The sequence below is a fragment of the Bos mutus genome, chromosome 4 (assembly GCF_027580195.1).
Source record: "Bos mutus isolate GX-2022 chromosome 4, NWIPB_WYAK_1.1, whole genome shotgun sequence".
Taxonomy (NCBI): domain Eukaryota; kingdom Metazoa; phylum Chordata; class Mammalia; order Artiodactyla; family Bovidae; genus Bos; species Bos mutus.
In genome coordinates, this window is record NC_091620.1 from 31,697,342 (window position 1) to 31,720,397 (window position 23,056).

Below are 23,056 nucleotides of genomic sequence, written 5' to 3' on the forward strand. Positions count from 1 at the left end.
TCTCCAGACACAAGGCCAAACTGCCCCCAGTGGCAACTTTCAGCTGTGTAAATGCCGATGCTGGTTATTTCCATGAAAAGATCCTTATGGTTTCAATACTGTTATAGCATTTGTGTTTAATTATTTCCCCAACATGAGGTATATTTCCAATACACATTCCTTCATAGGGTCCTCTGTGATGAGAAAATATTTCTGCGGAGTTATGCTTAAACCAGGATTGCTGCTGCTGCTGCTGCTAAGTCGCTTCAGTCGTGTCCAGCTCTGTGCGACCCCATAGACAGCAGCCCACCAGGGTCCACCATCCCTGGGATTCTCCAGGCAAGAACACTGGAGTGGGTTGCCATTTCCTTCTCCAATGCACGAAAGTGAAAAGTGAAAGAAGTCTCTCAGTCGTGTCCGACTCTTAGCGACCCCATGGACTGTAGCCCACCAGGCTCCTCCATCCATGGGATTTTCCAGGAAAGAGTACTGGAGTGGGTGGCCATTGCCTTCTCCAAAACCAGCATTAGCAAAATTCAATAGATCATTCAGGAAAATATTCACCGGGCTTATTCTGATCCCACCGCTGCTGTGGGCACTGGGAATACAGCAGTGCATAAAACAAAGTTTCTGTCATCATGACACTTCCATTCTGGTGCAGAAAGCAGACATGAAGCAAGTAATTTAGTATATGGAATATCAGTTGGGAAGAAGTACTATGAGAAAAAAGGAAGAAAGAGGGGATGAATGAAAGTTGTTCAGTCATGTCCGACTCTTTGCAACCCCATGAACTACACAGTCCATGGAATTCTCCAGGCCAGAATACTGGAATGAGTAGCTGTTCCCATCTCCAGGGGATCTTCCCAACCCAGAGATTGAATCCAGATCTCTCACACTGCAGGCAGATTCTTTACCAGCTGAGCCACGAGGGAAGCCTGAAGGTAGGATAGCACTGGTGAAATAGGGCTTCAGTTCAATTCAGTTCAGTCGTTCAGTCGTGTCTGACTCTTTGCGACTCCATGGACTGCAGCACACCAGGCTTCCCTGACCATAACCAACTCCCAGAGCTTGCTTAAACTCATGTCCATCAAGTCAGTGATGCCATCCAACCACCTTATCCTCTGTCATCCCCTTCTCCTCCTGCCTTCAATCCTTTCCAGCATCAGGGTCTTTTCCAATGAAGCTAAGGAAAAAGAAATTGCAATCTTAAATAAAAAGGATAAATAAAGTCTCCTTGTTGAGAGGGATATCTGAGTAAAGAGCAGGAGAAGTTGAGACAAAAAACTAGAAACCAGAAGAAGGCGGAGAGAGTGGAGGAGGAGGAAGAAGAGGAAAAGAAGAAGTAATTAAGTGGGACTGGGAATAATGATGAAAAGACCCCAAGAGACTCTGAAGATGGAGCCTGCATAGTCAAAGAAATGATGGGGTTGGAAAAAGAAAAAATCTTGTAGAGTTTTTTTTTTTTTTTTGCAGTTTACATTTTAATGCCTTATTTATTTATTTTTAATATAAATTTATTTATTTTAATTGGAGGTTAATTACTTCACAATATTGTATTGGTTTTGCCATACATCAACACAAGTCTGACACAGGTAGACAGGTGACCCCCATCCTCAACCCCCCTCCCACCTCCCTGCCCGTACCATCCCTCTGGGTCGTCCCAGTGCACCAGCCCCAAGCATCCAGTATCATGCATCGAACTTGGACTGGTGATTCATTTCGTATATGATATTATACATGTCTCAATGCCATTCTCCCAAATCATCCCACCCTCTCCCTCTCCCACAGAGTCCAAAAGACCATTCTATACAGCTATGTCTCTTTTGCTGTCTTGCGTACAGGGTTAGCGTTACAATCTTTCTACATTCCATATATATGCGTTAGTATTATTTAATCCTTTCTCTCCAATTTTCAGAGCTGTGGTCCACCCTAGATGATCTCTTTCCAGACAAATTTCCCTAGATTTGATGTTAATTGTTATCAACATTCCTATTAGTTTTTTTAAATGTTCCTTTAAAAGCTCTTTTTATTGTGAAATATAAAACATGAATAGAGAAATATATAATATATATTATATGCAATTATATATATATTGTAAATTACAGTGAATAGTTATATAATCATCACTCTGGCAAAAAACCTTGTAAGGTCTTGTAGACCATTATAATATGAGAAGCTATTGGAGGATTTTGTGCAGAGGAGTAACACAGTTTTTAATAGATCACTCTGGACACTGTGTTGAGAAGAAATAGTGGATGGCAACAGTAGAGTCAGAAATGGTAGAAAGGCTATTGCAGCATTCTTGAGGTAAGGAAGGATGGCAGCTTGCTCCAGAATATTAATAGCAGAGGTAATAAGAAGTGATAGGCTTCGAATACCTTTATTTGCTAATGGATGGGATGTGAGATATGAAATAAAAGAATAAGCAGTGACTCCAACATTTTTGCCATGAACAAATGAAAAGCTGGCATTGCCATTCAGGGCTGTGGAGGTAATTGCCCAAGGAGCAAGCTTGCAGCTTCTCTACTGATGGGAGGTTCAAAGACGATAAATTGAAATGTAAGAATTGCCACGTAATTCTTCCAGATGGCTTGATTAACTAGAGGAATGAGGAAGGGGTTGAGGATCATTTATCCCAATCCAGCCACACTGAATATTCATCAAACCAGACTCTTGAAGAAAAAACCAATTCGTTTTGCTCCAAAGAACAAAACAGGAGTGAGTAACACCAGCCTGCATGACCTTTTGGCTCTTATGATGCTACTACCACTTGTGGCCTTAAGAGAGGCTCTTCTCTCAGCCAGAGTACCCTCCCTCAGGTTGGGGCTTGGGGAGCCATGGCCATAAGGCTAATTGCTCCCCTTGCTGTGTTGTTGTTGTTCTGTCACTAAGTCGTGCCTGGCTCTTCGAAACCCCATGGACTGCAGCACGCCAGGCTTCCTTGTCCTTCATTATCTCCCCAAGTTAGCTCAAACTCATGTCATTGAGTCAATGATCTAACCATCTCATCCTCTGTCATCCCCTTCTCCTGACCTCAATCTTTCCCAGCATCAGGGTCTTTTCCAATGAGCTGACTCTTCGCATCAGGTGGCCAAAGTGTTGGAGTTTCAGCTTCAACATTAGTGCTTCCAGTGAATATTCAGGGTTGATTTCCTTTAGGGTTACATGGATTGATTTGCTTGCTGTCCAAGGAACTCTCACGAGTCTTCTCCAGGGCCACATTTCAAAAGCATCGATGCTTTGGTGCTTAGCCTTCTTTACAGTACAACTTTCACATCTGTACATGACTGCTGGAAAAACCATAGCTTTGACTTATGGACCTTTATTGGCAAAGTGAAGTCTCTTCTTTTGGGGAGCATCAGAGAATGAGATGGTTAGATAGCAACACCAACTCAATGGATTTGAAGTTGAGCAAACTCTGGGAGACAGTGAGGGACAGGGAAACCTGGAATGCTGCAGTCCATGGAGTTGCAAAGAGTTGGACATGACTGAGTGACTGAACAACAAACAACATGGTAGGTGTATGCTTAACTTTGTAAAGAAACTGCCAGACTGTTTTCCAAGTGTTTGGAAAACATCATTTCACATTCCCACTAATAATACAGAAGAGCTCCAATTTCTCCATGTTAATGCCAGCACTGGATCTGGTCAGTCAGCTAATGACAAATTCTTTCAGCTTTCACATGTCTGAAAAAGTATTTATTTTATCTGAATTTTTAAAAGATATTTTTCTATGGTTATAGACTTTATGGTTGAAAGTTTTTAATTTTTTTTCAGGGCATTAAAATTTTGCCCCACTACTTTCTGGATTTCATTGTTTCCTACAGGAAGTCTTTCATCATGCTTAGTTTCCTTCTCTATTTAATTCATCATTTCCCCCTGGCTAGTATGTTTTCTCTTTAGTGCTGGTTTTAAGTAATTTCATTATTATAAGCTTTGGCATAATTATCTTCATGTTTCTTTTGTTTAGAGTTCATCAAAATTCTTAGATCTGTAAGTTTACAATTTTTATGAATTTGGAAAATTTTCTGACCATTATCCTTTTAATGGATTTTACTTTTTAGAGGAGTTTTAGGTTTCACAGCAAAATTGAACAGAAAGCTCTTGTCACCCCACCATCCCAGCCCCCCGACATGGACAGCCTCCACCACTGTCAACAGCCTGCTCCAGAGTAATAACATTTGTTATAATCGGTGAGTCTACACCATCCAAAGTTCTTAACTTGCATCAAGGTTGACTTGGGGTGATATATATTCTGTGGGTTTTGCCAAATGTACAATGACATGCATCTACCATTAGAATATCATACAGAATAGTTTCATTGCCCTAAAAATTCTCCATACTCCCCCAACCTCTGATAATTGCTGATCTTCCATAATTTTGCCTTTTTCAGAATGTCATATGATTGGATTTACCGACTATGTAGCTTTTTCAGATTAATTTCTTTCACTTAGTAATATCCATTTCAGTTCAGTTCAGTTGCTCAGTCGTGTCTGACTCTTTGCGACCCTATGAACCACAACATGCCAGGCCTCCCTGTCCATCACCAACTCCTGCAGTTTACCCAGACTTATGTCCATTGAGTCAGTGATGCCATCCAACCATCTCATCCTCTGTTGTCCCCTTCTCCTCCTGCCCTCAATCTCACCCAGCATCAGGGTCTTTTCAAATGAGTCAGCTCTTCGCAGGAGATGGCCAAAGAATTGGAGTTTCAGCTTCAACATCAGTCCTTTCAATGAACACCCAGGACTGATCTGCTTTAGGATGGACTGGTTGGATCTCCTTGCAGTCCAGGGGACTCTCAATGGTCTTCTCTAACACCACAGTTCAAAAGCAACAATTCTTCAGCGAAGCAACAATTCTTCGGCGCTCAGCTTTCTTTGGAGTCCAACTCTGACATCCATACACAACTACTGGAAAAACCATAGCCTTGACTAGAGAGACCTTTGTTGGCAAAGTAATGTCTCTGCTTTTTAATATGCTGTCTAGGTTGGTCATAACTTTCCTTCCAAGGAGCAAGCGTCTTTTAATTTCATGGCTGCAGTCACCATCTGCAGTGATTTTGGAGCCCCAAAATAAAGTCAGCCACTGTTTCCACTGTTTTCCCGTCTATTTGCCATGAAGTGATGAGACCAGATGCCATGATCTTAGTTTTCTGAATGTTGAGCTTTTAATATCCATCTAGGGTTCCTCAATTTCTTTTCTTGACTTAATAATGCATTTATTTTTAGCAGTGAATAATATTTCATTGTTTGGATGTATTAGATTTTATTTTTCAATTTTTCTACAGAGACTACTATTGTTCTTTTCTTTTTTTTTTTTTTTAATACATCTTCAAATGTTTCTCTGTTCTTTCCCCTCTCCCCCACCTCGTCTCCTTCAGGGACTCCAGGTGCATGTATATCAGGTTATGGGAAATTGTTCTATAGCATTGTTCTCTCTCTCTCTTTGGTTTAGCTTTTATTCTCTCTGAGTTTGGTTTCAGGTATATTCTATTGTTATTTCTTCAAGTTCACCGATCTTTTCATCTGAGGAGTGAGTCTATTATTTTTTCCAGCCTTATTGAAATATTATAAACATATATCTAAGTTAAGGTGTAGATAATGATAGTAGATAGTGAAGTAGCTCAGTCGTGTCCGACTCTTTGCGACCCCATGGACAGTAGCCAACCAGGCTCCTCTGTCCATGGGATTTTCCAGGCAAGAATACTGGAGTGGGGTGCCACTGATACAGGTGTATGTCATAAAATGATCACCACAATAAGGTTAATTAACCCTTTTATCCCCTCACACAATTACCATTCTTTTTCTGGTGATACATTTAAGATCTAGTCTCTTAGCAACTGTCAAGTATATAATACAGTGTTGTTAATTATAGTCAGCATGCTGTATGTTAGATCTCCAGAACTTATCCATCTTGGAGTTGGACATTTATCTGCTTTCACCAACATAGCCCCATTTTCCTCGCCCCTCAACCCCTAGCAACCACCATTCTATTCTTATTTCCATGAATTTGGCTTTTTTAGATTTCACATATGTTGTACAATATTTGCCTTTCTCTGTCTGACTTATTTCACCACTAGTGAAATCTTTAGCATCCAGGCTACCATGTTCTGCCAGGGACTATCTGTGCCCTAGTGTTTGTGCAAGTTTAGTCATATCCAACTCTTTGCAACCCCATGGAGCCTATCAGGCTCCTCTGTCCATGACATTTTCCAGGCAAGAACACTGGAGTGGGTTGTCATTTCCTTCTCCAGGGGATCTCCCCAACCCCGGGATCTGTGCCCTAAATCACTCTCATATTGAGATTCTGTTTGCCTGCTTGGATACGAGCGAGTCAGCCCAAACCCCAACTGATGATCTGTTTCTCCTACCACTTCTGGTACCACTTATAAATTAGTTCAGACTTCCAAAGAGCAGACTCAAAAATAGTATTAGATACACAAGAGATTTATTGGAGAAATGTCTGTGAAACAAAAAGTAGATGAAGCTGGAGAAGACAAAGATGGAATCCAGACTGAGCAGAGTCTTGACCTCTGTGAAGGGGTAGAGGGAAGAAAGAAGGTTATGTAGGAAGCTTCTTAGACTGCTGCTGCTGCTGCTGCTGCTGCTAAGTCGCTTCAGTCGTGTCCAACTCTGTGCGACCCCATAGAAGGACTCCTACCAGGCTCCGCCATCCCTGGGATTCTCCAGACAAGAACACTGGAGTGGGTTGTCATTTCCTTCTCCAATGCATGAAAGTGAAAAGTCAAAGTGAAGTCTCTCAGTCGTGTCTGACTCTTAGCGACCCCATGGACTGCAGCCTACCAGTCTCCTCCACCCATGGGATTTTTCCAGGCAAGAGTACTGGAGTGGGGTGCCATTGCCTTCTCCATCTTAGACTGCAGGGCAGTTCTAAGAAAGTTCTGGCCTGAATAAAGAGTGTCCTTGAGCCAAAGTCACAATCGAGGAGTCCCCCATCTCATAGGAATGAATCTGCACTATTCCTCCTTTTACTGCTGCCACGCTCCATCACTGGGTGAGTGCAGCCCATGGGAAGCATGGCTCTTCTTGCAAACGTGATTGAGGACCCGGAAGTGGGGCCACCAGTCCATTACGCTCTCAGCAGCAGGAAACCTGAGCAGCACATTTTCATAACCATGGATGCCACAGCTCCTCACTGACTGCTGCTAAGTCACTTCAGTCGTGTCCGACTCTGTGCGACCCCAGAGACGGCAGCCCACCAGGCTCCCCCGTCCCTGGGACTCTCCAGACAAGAACACTGGAGTGGGTTGCCATTTCCTTCTCACTGACTAGTCTATGCAAATACTGCCCTCTAGAGTTCTGAAAGGTGTCTCTGACTCCTAGTATCTACTGCACAAATTAGCCTCTGTCTTTAAATTCCAACATTTAGGACTTCCCTGAAGGCTAAGTGGTTAAGGCCCCTGGGCTTCCCATGCAGGGAGCAAGGCAAGTGTAATTCCTGGTTGGGGAACCAAGACCCCACATGCCACGTGGTGTGGCCAAAATAAATAAATAAATAAATAATAAGTAAATAAATTCCAACATTTTGGTCCCTTCTTCATTCTAAAATCAGGGAACCTTGCTTCCTACTTCACTGGGGTGGGGGGGGGGGCGGGTAGGGGGGCGGGGGTAGGCATAATAAGAAAGGAACTTCTACATATTATCACCATGTGTACACTTCTTTTCCTCTTGCTTCTGGGGGAAAATATCCTTTCATAGAGCAAAGGCCAACTCTTCTACTTGACCAAATCGTACCACCTCTTGCTTACTAAAAACAAAGCTCCAGAATTTTTAATTCTCTCTCTTTCTCTCTCTCCTGAAATCAACTTCCCTCCTCTACTAGGTCATTCACACCATACAAAAGCTGGCTATTATTGATCTTTTAAAAATGTATGAATTTATGAGCATGGGTGAAAGTGGCTGGTCCCAGCAGGATAGTCACATGTGGTTGACCTCTTTATCCTTGAGAAATGCTTGTTTTCAAACTCCGGGAATATAGTCCTTTCTTACCTCTACAAATAGGGTCTAGATAGCCTGTGAACAGCTCCTAATTCTAAAATGGAACAAAGGCAGTAGGTTTGAGAATGCATGTCCTCTTTCTCTTCAGTTCTCTCTCCTTTTTTATCTTCCTGTCTTTCCATCTTGCCCATTTCACTTTCTTTGTTCTGTTTTGCTTTGTTTTTTCCTAATCAGATCCTTTGGTGGTCCAGACCACCAAGGGATCCTTGAGGATGGCACCACTCTGTGCACCTGGTGGTGGCTGATGAGTTACTGACCTTGTAGCTGTAGCTGAGAAAGATCCAGAAGGTAACCAAGTGGAGGGTTCTTACAGCTCTCCTGTAGCCAACCTACCTCTCACTTCCCATTACCACATATTTTTACTAAAGATTTATTCCAGAACCTCTCTTTTCAACCTTTGAAAATCATATGCTGCCCCAAAACTAGAACAAGAAAATTTTCACAGTGGGATAGCATTTATTAAAAACCAAATCAAAGACTTCACTTCTTTTATATGTTGAGAAAGTCTCAGCTTGGGGCAACGTGGTACCTTCCATTGAAGTCAATCTATTTAACTGGAGTTTCTAGAGGAGTAGCCATGGGGTAGCCCATTCCTATAACCCTATTACCCTGAGTACTCCCCAGGTTAGAAGAAACCAGGCATGACCTGTTCATGTTTTCTCTATTCATTTTTATTTTTTTGGTCATATAACACAGCACAGCACTTGGAACTGCCCTAAGCAGGATTGAACCCTGCAGTGCAAGTGCAGAGTCTTAACCACTGGGCCCCCAGGGAAGTCCCAGACATAGTGTTTTTAATCAATGATTCTCAAACTGTATGAAGCATCAAAATCACTTAGCAGGCTGGTTAAAATTCAGATTGTTGGGCCCTACTCCCAGACTCTCTGATTTAGTATGTGTGGATAGAGTTCAAGAATTTGCATTTCTAACTATTCTCCAAGAGATTCTAATACTGTTAATCCAAGGAATCTTGGCTTTAGACCCTGTAATAGAGGAGTGTCTCTGAGGGTGGTACTTAATCTTTCTGCCTTAACCCCACCCAGTCTCGTGGAGTTGTGCTATGTCCTAGGGAGAGAGACAAAGCAACTCCGAGGCTCTAGAGGTGTGCTTGGCTTTTGTTCGCCTCTAATTGATGCGACTGAACTGAACTGAACTGAACTGAATTGAATGTAACAGGAGCAGGAGACAGTTATTCTCCTGCACATATCTCAGACCACCAGAGGCTCTGCACCTTGAGTCTTGAAGTGTTCTAAAGCATCACGGCCAGTGCATGGGAAGAGCGATGAAAGCGGAGGGAGTGGTGAGAGCAGTTATATCACCTGAATCACAGTCGTTTTGCTGTTGATGGCGAGGATGGTCTTTAACTCCTTTTTGTCAGAATTTTTCCTAAGGCCTTTGGATGGGATCATTTTAGTATTAAATTAAAGTTCTTGTAGCTTCTATAATTTGCAATTTGCCAGTTGACCGGGTACATGCTCCCAGGGTTTCAGTAATGTGTACATTCAATAAATTGAAGACTAAACAAATTAATGCTATGATTCTTATTTAAAGAATGTGATAAAAAGCAGAGAAAAAAAAATGAACTTGCTTCAGGCTCCACAGGTTTGTGGCAGAATTAGAAATAGAAGAGAGAATGAATTTGGATCCTATGCTTGGACCACATTAGTTATTATTAAATATTCTTTTCAAATGCTGACCCTTCGGGAACCATCGCCACACCAGAAAAATTCAATTCTGACTTTTCCCGAATGCCAGTAACACAAGGAAGAAAATATATTTGGCTAATTGGGAAACATTTGATTCTACCTTTGGGGGATCTGATTTGGTATTGCCTTAATAAGGGTCAAAGGTGAAACTTCATGACAAGCCTATGAGGAAAGGAGTCCTATTTTTTAGGAAGGGGAAAAGGGGAGACAGGTAAACAAAAGTGTGCTCTTCATTTTAAGATGAGAACAAAATCATGTCTCCCGCAGCCTTCAAGGATGGATGCAATCTTCCTCCCCAGAATAAATACATCCTGGGAAAAATGAGACTAAGCACAGACTGAAAAGAAGCTTCCCCTGGATTCTTTGACTCAGGACTCTGGTTTCTCCGATTGCATCGTCTCCTCTGATTCTTACCCTCCTGCCTCCTCTTGAAAGTAAAGTGATAGTGAAGTCACTCAGTCATGCCCTACTCTTTGCGACCCCATGGAGCCTGCACCAAGCTCCTCCGTCCATGGGATTTTCAAGGCAAGAGTACTAGAGTGGGTTGCCATTTCCTTCTCCAGGGAATCTTCCCAACCCAGGGATTGAACCCAGGTCTCTCACATTGTAGACAGACACTTTACCATCTGAGCCACCAGGGAAGTCCAAAGCCTCCTCTTATAAAGACCTTTGTAATTACATCGGGCCCACCCAGGTTTCCTGGGATAATCTCCCTATTTTAGCGTCTTTAACTTAATCACATCTGCCGTCCCTTTTGCCACAGACAGTAACATATTCACAGGTTTTGGGCATTAGGATGTGAATATTCTGGGAGGAAGACGTTAAAATGTAAATAAACTACCACATTATATTCACATTGTGGCAGTCACATTGTTGAGTTCATATTGTATTAACTTGGGGTCCCTTTGCCATTCCCACTGGTCCAAACACTGGTCAATAAATGTGCATTCACAGACCTGCCGATCATGGGAACCACTCTCCATAAAGTCATCTACGGGGAACTTATAATCACCTTTTGTCCCATTCAATTTTGATGCATTAATTCAAATTAAATGCCCAAGCCACAAGTATTTCCCTAAAAACTAGCTGCCAATTTAGCATCTTTGTCAATTTCAATAATTCGAATGACATAAGATTGTAATCACATGTGTGCATTTCTCGATTATGCTAGGAGGTTGGTTTTATGATTTTCAAGGCCCTTGCTCTTGTGATACAGTAGGACGCATGCTCTGCTCTCCTTGTACTCATCCTGCATTCAACAGCTGTTTTCTAAGTACCTAGTAGGGGCTGTCGCGTTCTAGTTGCTGATCCCAGAGTTTGCTCGGCAGGATTCACATGCACACACAAGAAAAGAGCCAGCCTTTGAACTGCTAACTCCAGGGAACCTCAACCACCAGTTAGGGACTCACTTTATATGTCTCACATTCAAGCTTGCACAAAGGGAATCTGGGTTACTTGAGTGGTCACTATCATTATAGAGAGTGCCCCTGTGGAGTTCAGTAGTCCTGGGTCCTGCGGGTTCTCAGAATAAGGCAGTGTATACAGAAGGCAATCTGCCTGGCGTATCTAGGGAAGAAAACAGATAGTAATGCTTTTGTTGCACATTTCACTTACCATCATTCTTTCTCTCATCTTTCTCCCCTCTTATATCTGGATCCATGTCAACCAAAATTCACCTTTTAATTGCAAACTATTGTTTTGTCATCTCCCTTTTAAAATTTCCTGCTTCTTTCATTTTGTTAAGCATGTAGATCAGATGCTTTCTAATATTCTGTTTCCTAGTGTAATTTTTAAGTATAGTTTACCTTTGCATCAGTGGTTTCTCATTTTATGTTCAAGGATGCTAAGGTTCATATTGGATTACTTCTGCTTTTTTCTTCCTTGAATGACCAAAAGTGCATACAGACTTGGTGCTTATCACGCATAGGGTCGATGACTTTCACTTTGTCTCCTTTGTCAACTGTAATTATCAGAATTATCCTCTCAATTTTGAAGGTGTTAATTAAATATTTGGTGTCTACCTGGTGTAGTTTTCCAGAACTTATTTTCTGAATTCATTTTTTGATCTGCCTACATAGCTATGGATTCCTAAATATTTAGATATTTAGAAGTAATGTGTAGTTTTGATGTCTCTGTGTTGTTTAGTCACTAAGTCAAGTCCCATTCTTTTGTGACCTGATGAACTGTAGCCCACCGGGCTCCTCTGTCCGTGAGATTTTCCAGGCAAGAATACTGGAGTGGCTTGTCATTTCCTTCTCCAGGGGATCTTCCTGACTCAGGGATTGAACCCACATCTCTTGCATTGGCAGGTGGATTCTATATCCCTGAGCCACCAGGGAAGCCCAATTTGTAGTTTATCGGTTGTCCAAAATAGCATCAAAAGACTACAAATTCACAAGTTCCCTGCTTATAAGGCTCTTTTTGTCTCTGAGGTTTTCTTTTTTTTTAATTGTATTGGTGAACATTTATGTGTCCTCAGCCACTCACCCCATGAACTGTAACCCAGCAGGCTCTTCTGCCCATTGGATTTTCCTTGCAAGAATACTGGAGTAAATTTCCCTTTCCTTCTCCAGGTGAACTTTCCAACCCTGGGATTGAATCCACATCTTCTGCAGTACAGACAGCTTCTTTACCGCTGAGCCACTGAGGAAGCCTGGTGAACATTTATACACATAGGTAAGTTGAGAAGACTAGAGACTCCATGTAAACCAACATTTATATATTTCAATAAAGGTGCTAAGGAAATTCAACAGGAAAAGGATAGATTTATAAACTAATAGCCTAGAAAAATTGGATTTTCTTCCTTTTTTTAGTTTATTTTTAATTGTAAGATAATTACTTTACAATATTGTGTTGGTTTCTGCCATAATCAACATGAGTCTCTGAGTTTTTTTTTTTTTTTGTCTCTGAGGTTTTCAATTACTGTCTTCATATTCCAAGGTACCACCCTCCACCAGGCATTCAGTTCCACAGTAGCAACATTGAATACTTGGAATGTGGGCCTAGACTCTTGATAGAAAAAGAGCTTGCCTCAAGTGGGTGCTACTGTAGTTGTTTGAAAGTTAAAGAGTTAGTTGCTCAGTGGTGTCCGACTCTTTGCAACCCAGTGGACTTTAGCTCGCCAGGATCCTCTGTCCAAGGGATGTTCTAGGCAAGAGTATTGGAGTGGGTTGCCATTCCCTTCTCCAGGGAATATTCCCAACCCAGGAATCTAACCCAGGTCTCCTGTCTAGCAGGCAGATTCTGTACTGTCTGAGCCACCACTGTAGTTGTTTGGACAGCTGCAAATCAAATTTGCTTCCAGTGAGACTACAAAGATAGAAGGGCAGAGTTAAGCTTCCAAGTTTCCTCAAACAGCTCAGCGTGAATACTGGGCTGCTCCCCCACAGACAGCCCGCTAGGTCCCTCAGCCTCAGGGCCTTTAGGGGTGGAGTTCTGAGCAGCAAGAGCACAAGTTAGAGGTGGTGCAGCCCAAAGCCGGCCCCACAACTGGACAGGGAAGCACCTGCCAGGAGACTACCTTCAGCAGGTGCCTGGCAGAGCAGCCTATTCTGCATCCCCTGGGGTCAGACTCGATTGCGAGCCCACAGGAGTCACCTTCAGAAATATCTAGTGGGGACTTTACAGCGAGTTACAATTTCACAGAACCAGATTACACCAGAGTCAGGGACATTTGAAGTCACACTCATCAGCAATTCCCTTTGTCTCCACAGGCTGGTCAGGGAAGGGGAAGCTCGAAGACAATAACTACAGAAACAAACGAACAAAGAGAGAAAGTCCTTTAGGCTGCTCCCTTCCGTAGATATCAAGTTTAAAAATTGTTTTACTAGTGGTAAGAGGGCCCTCTTTCAATTCATCTTGAGCAGTGGGAGCAGTGACAAACATAGCCTCACCACATAAGGGAAAAAAAATAAACAGTGACGATAATGGAACAAATGGATATATATATAGCTTTTATATATCCTAAAGATATATAAAACCTGAGCTCAAGGTACTGGAATCAGCAAAACAATAGCCAAGGAAGCCACCTCTCAATTTTAGGGAGTGAGTGGGCACTGTGCGGTGATTTCTCTGAGTTAAGAAGTCCAATGGGCAGCGAAGAAAATTGCACATCTTAGACGAGGAGACTTGAAGATCTCAGCTTCCCACAATTTCTTGGGTGGACTCTCACAGCAAAGATTTTCTTTATTGTTTCTTACATAGATTCAATGACTTCCCAGGTGGCTCAGTGATAAAGAATCCTTCTGCCAAGCGGGAGACCTAGGTTCCACCCCTGGATTAGGAAGAGCCCCTGGAGAAGGAAGTGGCAACCCACTCCAGTATTCTTGCCTGGGAAATCCACAGTAAGAGGGGCCTGGAGGGCTACAGTCCATGGGTCACAAAGACTCAGACATGACTGAGTGACTGAATGCACACATTAGAGAGGTTGAAACTTTGATTGTGGCATCTGTGCCCAGCAGCTGCAGAAGCTGGGGAGGCAGGGTTTTTGAAGTTGACCTTGTTACAGCACTCAGTGAGCAGACTAGAAATATTACCTGGGACATGAATGGACAGAGAAGACTTTATCTTTCCTGTAGTTCAAGTTTTAGGTATAAAGAATGAGACTATCCTATTGAAATGATAGAGAAATAAGCTAAAGACACCTCCAAAGATATAAACAGCATGATTATGAAATAGGGATGTCTTATATGGGAATAATCAAATCACCTCAGAAGCAAGGATCCACATTCCAACCCCATTTCCCTGCATCCAGGCCTGATAACAAACCAGCAAGCAAAGCATAAGCAAATCCTGCAGCTAGGAAAATGGCAAAGTCAAAAATGAGCCAGGGAAAATTTGCATCGGGAGGGAGGTATTTTCTTGCATGAAACACTAATGGGGCCAGGAACCTGGTCCCAAACTGGAAACTGTGGCAGAGATTCTGAGTACATGCCCAGGAAGTTTCTTTGGAATAGAAGGATGACAACCAGCCAACTCTCTGTCTTCTTCATGATCATCTATATGCTCGAGTTCTTGACAATAACTGGGCAGAGCAGCCTGATTGTTGTAGCACTGGGCAGAGAGTGGGTGCAGACTCAAAGGCTGCCACCTGCGGACATGATTCTCATCAGCCTGGGCATCTGTCGCTTCTGTCAACTGTGGTCATCGATGCTGTACAACTTTGGTTCCCACTTCCACCCTAATTACAATTTTTGGTATTTCGGGATCATCTGGGAATTTACTAACATCCTTTCCTTCTGGTTGACCAGCTTGCTTGCTGTCTTCTATTGTGTCAAAGTCTCCTTCTTCAGCCACCCCATCTTCCTCTGGCTGAAGTGGAGAATTGTGAGATGGGTTCCTCGGCTGTTGCTGGGCTCTCTGCTGATTTCTTGTGTGTCTACCATATTTCCAGCTACTAGTTATTACATTGATATTCAATTCATCGCCATGAAGCATTTCCCTAGAAACAGCACCATGCTTGAGAGACTTGAGGCGTTCCTGTGGGATTTTTCCACACTGCACAAAGTAGTTGTGTTGGTTATTCCTTTCCTCCTGTTCCTGGCCTCCACAGTCTTGCTCATGGCCTTATTATCCCGACATCTGAAGCAGATGAAAGACCTTCACACAGGCTGCTCCAACTCCAGCCCGGAAGCCCACTCTGCCGCCCTGAGGTCCCTTGCCATCGTCCTCATCTTGTTCACCTTTTATTTTCTCACCGTGCTCCTCTCCATATTGGATGTCCTATTTAATAAAGAGTCCTGGTTCTGGGCCTGGGAAGCTATCATCTATGCATTCGTCTCTATTCATTCTACTTTACTAATGCTGAGCAGTGTCAAACTGAAAAGAGTTTTAAAGGCAAGGTGCTGGAGCCTAGAAGCTGCCTGAGGCATAGCGGACAAGACCTCTGCGCAAATGAGCTTTTGCACGGATACAACTAATACCAATAACCCAACTGGCAGGATCTTGACAATCCCCTGTGTGACAATGAGAAACCATAAACATCAGCCTCATTCTCTTTGCCCATAGCCATCTATCTCCAAACAACCAAGCTCTTCTGTTCTGTGCCACTGCTCCCTTCTCCTGTCCACAGTCCCCAGGTTGGTGCAAACTCTCTCATGGCTTCCCCTACCTCTCTACCTCTGGGATCTTTCTCCTGGTATATTCAACACAAGAGACCCGAAATCATGGTGTCCCCATTTTGTTTTTATTTGACCTAGTCTATGACTGCCAATTCCTCACTGACTAATATGAGTCTCTTCCCTATAAAGCTTATTGCCCATACCCTGAATGTTTTCCATACTAACCCCTTAATTTACCTTCCCTACTTTAGTCAGGAAAAGATCTTGAATATCTCTCTCTGCTGCTTCTGAACTTTTATCCTATAATATGATTTTCCTTATTTGTGTCTCTTCCAAATTTGTGTCTCTTCCTTTATGCTTTTAATACTCAAATCAAATTTTAACTCTTTCATTTTCATTTGTTAAGACATTACACTTTTCCCAGAAAAGGAGATGACTTACCCAATCTAGGTTCATCTTGGAATTTGTTCAAATATTGGCAATTTAATTTGACCGGTTGATTCCCTGGCATAGGAACCAGCAACCAATTCAAGTATTCTTGCCTAGAAAATTCTGTGGATAGAGGAGTCTGGCAGGCTACAGTCCATGGGGTCACAGGAGACAGACACGACTGAGCAACTAAGCACACACACACGTGTGCGCACACGCGTGCACACACACACACAGTTTCTATTGACTGGATTCTTGCCTCTTTAGTGTACTACAAGACGGTATGAAATTTCTAGAAATATTCCCAGATTGAGGCTTAGCTGGTTTTCTTCCATGCATAACCCAGATGTCAGCAGGAACTCCTCTTCATAAAATCTGAGTGACATTGGCTTAAGCCTTCTATAATCTTCTTTGCTCTCTGATAGTCTAAAGTTCTTTCCAAATGGACAAGAATATAGGAACTACGCAGGAATCTAGTTAAAATCACCTTTAGGACTCAAGTCCTTTTCAGCTTCCCCAATCCCACAGGTTTCTCTCATACTCTTATCTTTGTAGGACCAAGTCTTACCTTACCCTCATGGCATCTATCTCCTTCTTTCTTTCCTCTCCACCCTCATCCACCAGCAACAAAATTGGTAACTGACGACTCACTGACCTTTGAGTCTCAGCTTCCATAAGCTCCGGCACTTATCCACATATTGTTCCTAAGGACAGCTTCATCTCTTAAAGCTTTCTGATGTCAGAGTTAAGAATACACTTTGTTCACCTCATACATATTAGGGATGTCTGGTGAACTGAACTTCTGGTTCTGCCATGAGAAGACTTAAGAAAGTAGATATCTCAAGTTTGACTACGAAAGAAGGCTTAGTCCTGGAAGGAAATGGAAATTCTGACCTGGTCTTGGGTCTATCACTCTGATTTGTCTCATCATCTCTTGAATTCATATTTGAAACCAAGGGTGTGAAATATAAGTACAAATTGAAAGAACTCTTTCCAAAGACTCTGTTCCATCTGATATATCTCAGTAACGTTTCTGCTGTTGCATTTGGCATTTCCCAAAGCCCAATGGTTCAACTGTAGCAGAAAGTGGGACAGGACCCAGTGAATGCAGTAATGTCAATTGAGCAGAGTCATAGCTAGATGAAACGGCACTGGGTAGAAAAAAGAAAAGTAGAAGGTAGAAATCAACTTTGTGTTATCTGATCAGAGACCCCCAGGAATGCTTAGGAGACTGGTGGGCTGGTGTGTTGCTAGAGTTTGGGAGCCTACCAGAACAAGTGGGACAAAAAAGCAACTGAAATTTGAGTGATTGCTATTGGTCATTTGTATCCACATATTGCATGTTCTAAAGTCTCAGAAAATTGAAAGAAACTGTATTCCTCATATATGTGTAGAGAAAATGGACAAAATAAAAGCCTTCTTCCTCTGCTCCCAACTATCAAATACAGAGATATTCTTCTAGAAGCTCTTAAATATCTGTAATACTTTCACTGTCTTCTTCGGAGGAAGGTGCAATGGAAAAGGTATCCAGAATATGCATGAGGTGGAGATATAAGAGCCAGTAGAAGGGATCCAGAAATTAATAAAATAAAATGAAGACACAGAAATAACAACCTCCCCTTATTGTTGTAGCACCTAATAGTTCACAAAGAGCTTCCACATGTATTTAATAATTTTCAACTGGACAAGGTAGGTCATGATAATCCAATCCGGGGAAACAGAGCTACAAAAGTCATGTGAATTACCTAAGTTCATACTGCTGGCTAATACCAGACCTAAGAATTAAAGGAAAAGGGATGGAAACCAAGAGGTAAGTTTTAAAGGCTTGAAGAGTTTTAATTTGGAAAAAGATGGGTAGGATTTAATAGGGAGATGCTTTACAAAGAATAACAGAGGTGTTTGGAGCAAGAACAAAGTTACCGTTGAGAGCTTAAATTAGCAGTCACCAGGGGGCTATCCCATACAACACTCATTATTCATAGCACCTGCTGAGATGATCATTTGATTTTTATCTTTCATTCTATTAATATCACATTTATTGATTTGTGCATGCTGAATCATCCTTGTATCTGGGGATAAATTCCTCTTCATTGTGGTGTTTAATCCATTCGGTGTACTGATGAACTTGATTTGCTTATATTTTGTTGAGGGTTTCAACATTTGTGTGCATCAGTGTTCTTGTCTAGCTTCAGTATCAGGATAAGATAGCTTCATAAAATTACTTGGAAAGTGTTTCCTCTTCTTTAATTTTTTTAGAAGAGTTCAAGAAAGATTAGTGTTAATTCTTTAAATGTTTGATAAGCTTCACCGGTAAAATCATCTGGTCTTTGGTTTTTTCTTGTTGAGAGGTTTTTAATTACTGATTTAATCTTCTTAATCATTATTGATCTGTTCATATTTTCTCTTTCTTCATGATTCAGTTTTGGATACTTTTATGTTTCTAGAAATTTATTCATTTCTGCCAGGTTACCTAATTTTTGGCATGTAATTGTTCATAGTAATCTCTCATGACCCTGTGTGACTCTGTGATGTCATTTGTAGTGTCTCCTCTTTCATTTCTGATCTCGTTCATGTCTTTTCTTCCCTTGGGTTTGTCAATTTTATCTTTTAAAAAGCAACTAATAGTTTTCCTGATCTTTTCTATTAAGTTTCTCATCTCTGTTTCATTTATTTCCATGCTGATCTTTGTTATGACTTTCTTTCTACTTACTTTGAGCTTAGTTTGTTCTGTTCCTAGCTCTGTGAGATGTAAAGTTAGGTTATTTATTTAGCATTGCTCTTTTTCATAAACATATACATTCATCACTGTGAATTTCCCTTTAAGAATTGCTGTTGCAGCATCCCATAGATTTTGGTCATTGTGTTTTCGTTTTCATTTGTTTCAAGATATTTCTTAATTTCCTTTTTGATTCCTTCTTTGATCCATTTGTTGTTCAGGAATATGTTGTTTAGTTCCTGCATGCTTCTAAAGTTTCCAGCTTTCTACTTGTTGATTTATAGTTTCATACTATAAATCAAAATGGAGCTATTCTTAGGAACCTGTGGAATCTATAATACTCAGAAGAGGTGAGAAATGATGCTCTCTGGTACATGTTTGAAGGCAAGGTTGGAGAAAAACTTGTTTCTTCTGAGCTGTCTATTCAATAAAATTGTTACAGGAGACATAAAAGTCAATAAGATGTTAAATGCCCCTACGTTTTCTGAGATTGTTTATCAGGTGTTGTGTATTACATTCTCCTTGTAAATCGACCCTGAGATGAATTCCTTTCTCAGAAGGAACTAAACCAAAGGCCAAGGTAAAGGCTTGCCTCTGATAATCCTTTGTTTTACCACGACCACAGCTTTCATGATTCCCTTTACTTGAATCCAGACAGAGTGACCTTAAATTTTGGACTTGAGCACAATAAGTTTCAGTTTCTACTCATGAGTAGAACTCTGAGTTCTGCTCTTTTTCCCATTTTGGTGTTTGTGTTTATACTTTGTTAAAGGTGTTACTGTCCTTGTGTTAATGGTCCTCATTATTCTTGTGCGTGCGCAAGCTTAGTTGTATCTGACTCTACGACCCCATGGACTGTAGCCCACCAGACTGTCCGTGGAATTTACCAGGCAAGAATACTGGAGTGGGTTACCATTTCTTACTCCAGGAGATCTTCCTGACCCAGGGATTGGATCTTCATCTCCTGGTCTCCTGCATTGGCAGGTAGATTCTTTACCACTAAGCCACCTATGAAGCCCCCATTGTTCTTGTGTTTCTATCATAAACTATGTCCAGTTCTTTCCAAAATTGTTCTTGATAAAGGTAAAGGTGCAGAAGAGAAATAAAGACCATCAAAGGTAATAGCATGAGAAGTATTGTAGTCAAAAACCAATCATAACATACGTGGAATTGTAAATCTTTAAAAAAAAATTTATCTAGATTTACTTCAGTTCCAGAAACACATATTAAGGGAGAGGGTTGGGAAACTTTCCCATAAAGCCCCCAGGAGTATCTACAATATATTTTACAATCAGTACAAGATAACTTATTCCTGTGGCTATTCATAATGTCAAAATGCTTCCTAATAGGAGGGGGAAAAGCATCATCTTTGATTTTTCTAGACAGAGCTTTTAATAGAATCCTTGAGATTCATTCACCATCTTTTAGCCATATCTCAAACTTCCCAAACACTTGTTTAGGATTATGTTCTATTTTTAATAAAGCTTACAAAATTGATACTAAGTGTGAATTGACTTTTTGCTAGTTTGGAGGCAAAGATATAATTATATAAACTATATTTTTTGCAGTGCCAAGTTTCTTCAAATATTTTTTTTAGATAGAATATATCAAAAATGACAGGTCACATTGGTTAGATAAAAGATAAATCCTATATCATGACCGAAATTTTCCTTTAAATCTTAAACTAAGATTTAAATGTTAGATTTTTTTAAGATTAACATTTATTAAAATATGCTAATTTAATAAGTGAAACACAGCCAAGATATAGTCAAAATGACTGGGAATAATCACTTGCATTTGCAGGAAAAAATAGATCTTATAATTTAAGTTTAAAATTAGAGGGAAGATAAGTTTCACAAGCCCTCATTCTTAAAGTCTAAAGATAGAGTGTGTAGGTAGATATTTCTTGAGAATATTGGCAGACTGGTGTTGTCAGTATTTGATGGTTTGAATGAGATCCACTCCAAGAACTTAGAAATAAGACTGTCTTCTGAAGGATAAATCAAGAAATCAACTTTGCTCCCTACCTCTGCTCTAAATGTAGGAACCTAAGAATTAACCAGAAAAAGGGTGGGTAGAATGTGCTCCCATCAAACCTCAAGATTAATGTCTAGACAAAGTCCAGATTGTAACATGTTACTCAGAATGAGAAATAAAACATGTCTCAAAATAAACTAACAAACAAACAAACAAAAATAGTTAAGTAGAGAAAAAATAGGTAAGAGATTTGAACTTGATGATATTATTCCCGGTCTGCCCACAGTGGGACAAGGGCATGTTTGGTCAACCAACTTGAAGCTTTCTAGTCCTATTGATAAGTCCTTCAAGCTATCATCTGAGAGATTTGTCACAAGCTCATACAAATCCCTCCAGTTTTTCCTCTATATTCTCTTGCTCATTCATTATTATGATTTGGCATTTTATGTTATGATAGTCTCTGACTATGCCTCTAAGTGGACATAAAAGGAAAATGTATAGGTCCTAAAATATGGGTACAAGTAAGAAGAGGATCCATGACATACGCGAGTATAGCATGGCAACACTTTCGGGACAGGTCCTGGAGATCCGGAAAGTGTCTGATACCCACACCAACTGCTCTGCCACTTTTGTTGCCTTCTGAGAGCATCCCCTGAGACACAGAAGAGAGACTGCAAGGCTACTGTGCAGCTGAGGGTATCATCATGTTTTTGACACTTGATAAATATTAACATATTGATTTCTATGAGCTTCATTTCTCCCATCTTCTTTCTCAGTCCCAGTTGTCTCTACCCAGACTTAAGATCATATAGTTTGAGTGTAGGGTGAAATTTCCCTGACATCTTGATTATTTAATTAACATGCATGCTTATGCTCACCTCAACCTCATTGGTCTTTGTGTCAGTTTCAGTAGTATGAGTCCATTTCTTTTTTATTGAAGATATATATGTTCTTCAATAAAAGGAATTTCCCTTTTATATTCACTTAGAGGCATGGTCAGAGATTATACACACACACACACACAGATATGTATTCCTTTTCAGATTCTTTTCCCTTGTAGATTATTACAAAATATTGCATATAGTTCCCTGTGCTGCACAGTACATTTTTTGTTGATTATATTTTATACACAGTAATGCTTATAAGGAGAAGGCAATGGCACCCCACTCCAGTGCTCTTGCCTGGAAAATCCCATGGATGGAGGAGCCTGGAAGGCTGCAGTCCACAGGGTCACTGAGGGTCGGACACGACTGAGTGACTTCACTTTCACTTTTCACTTTCATGCATCGGAGAAGGAAATGGCAACCCACTCCAGTGTTCTTGCCTGGAGAATCCCAGGGACAGGGGAGCCTTGTGGGCTGCCATCTATGGGGTTGCACAGAGTCACCCACTACTGAAGTGACTTAGCAGCAGCAGCAGCAATGCTTATAAAGTTGAAAAGTGTGAGTTGACAATTTAAACACAGTACATGGATCACTAGCTAACTTAATCTAGAAATAAAAGGAAAAATCAAAATTATACAAAATTTTAAATAGCAAAAAAGAAATAATCACTAAAACATAAGAACTTTTTAATAAAAATTATGAGACCATTTGCAAAACTCTAAGCAAACAGTTTTAAAATAAAGATGAAATAAATTATTTTCTAGAAAAAATACAATGGGAACTTCCAGTTTTCTCTTCCACATGTAAGGAGATTGAAAGTTGATATTCTGTCCCAACAGCAAGTAAAAAGCTAAACAACTGAGCCCTGGAAAATATTACGTAGGCCAAGTGATCACGGCTAATCTCATTAATAAGGCATGTTGATAGATAGTATGGGCCCTTGTTATAAAAAAGTGAGAACCACACTTAAACTTTGTGATGTTCCTCCTAAAACTCTAGTCTAACCATGAGAAAAACATCACAGACGAGCCCAAGTCCAGGGACAGTCTACAAAATATTCAACCAGTACTCCTCAAAACTGTCCAGTTTATCAGAAAGTTGGAGAAATTCTCACAGACCAGAGGAGACCAAGACAGCATAATGAGTAAATTCAGTGTGCTATTGTGGGTAAGATCCTGGAACAGAAAAAAAAAAAAAAACAACCATTAAGGAAAAACTAGTGAAATCTGAATAAGCTTCAGAAGTTAGTTAATAGTAGTGTATCATTAACACTAGATCCTTAGTT

General features: G+C 40.9%; 1 protein-coding gene across 1 annotated transcript; it reads left to right on the forward strand.

Moving 5' to 3' along the window:
• Positions 1 to 14,665: 14,665 nt before the first annotated feature.
• Positions 14,666 to 15,571, forward strand: TAS2R16 (taste 2 receptor member 16). Its single transcript, XM_005898207.1, has one exon. It carries the CDS (start codon positions 14,666 to 14,668, stop codon positions 15,569 to 15,571), a length of 906 nt encoding a protein of 301 aa, XP_005898269.1.
• The last annotated feature ends 7,485 nt before the right edge of the window (positions 15,572 to 23,056 follow it).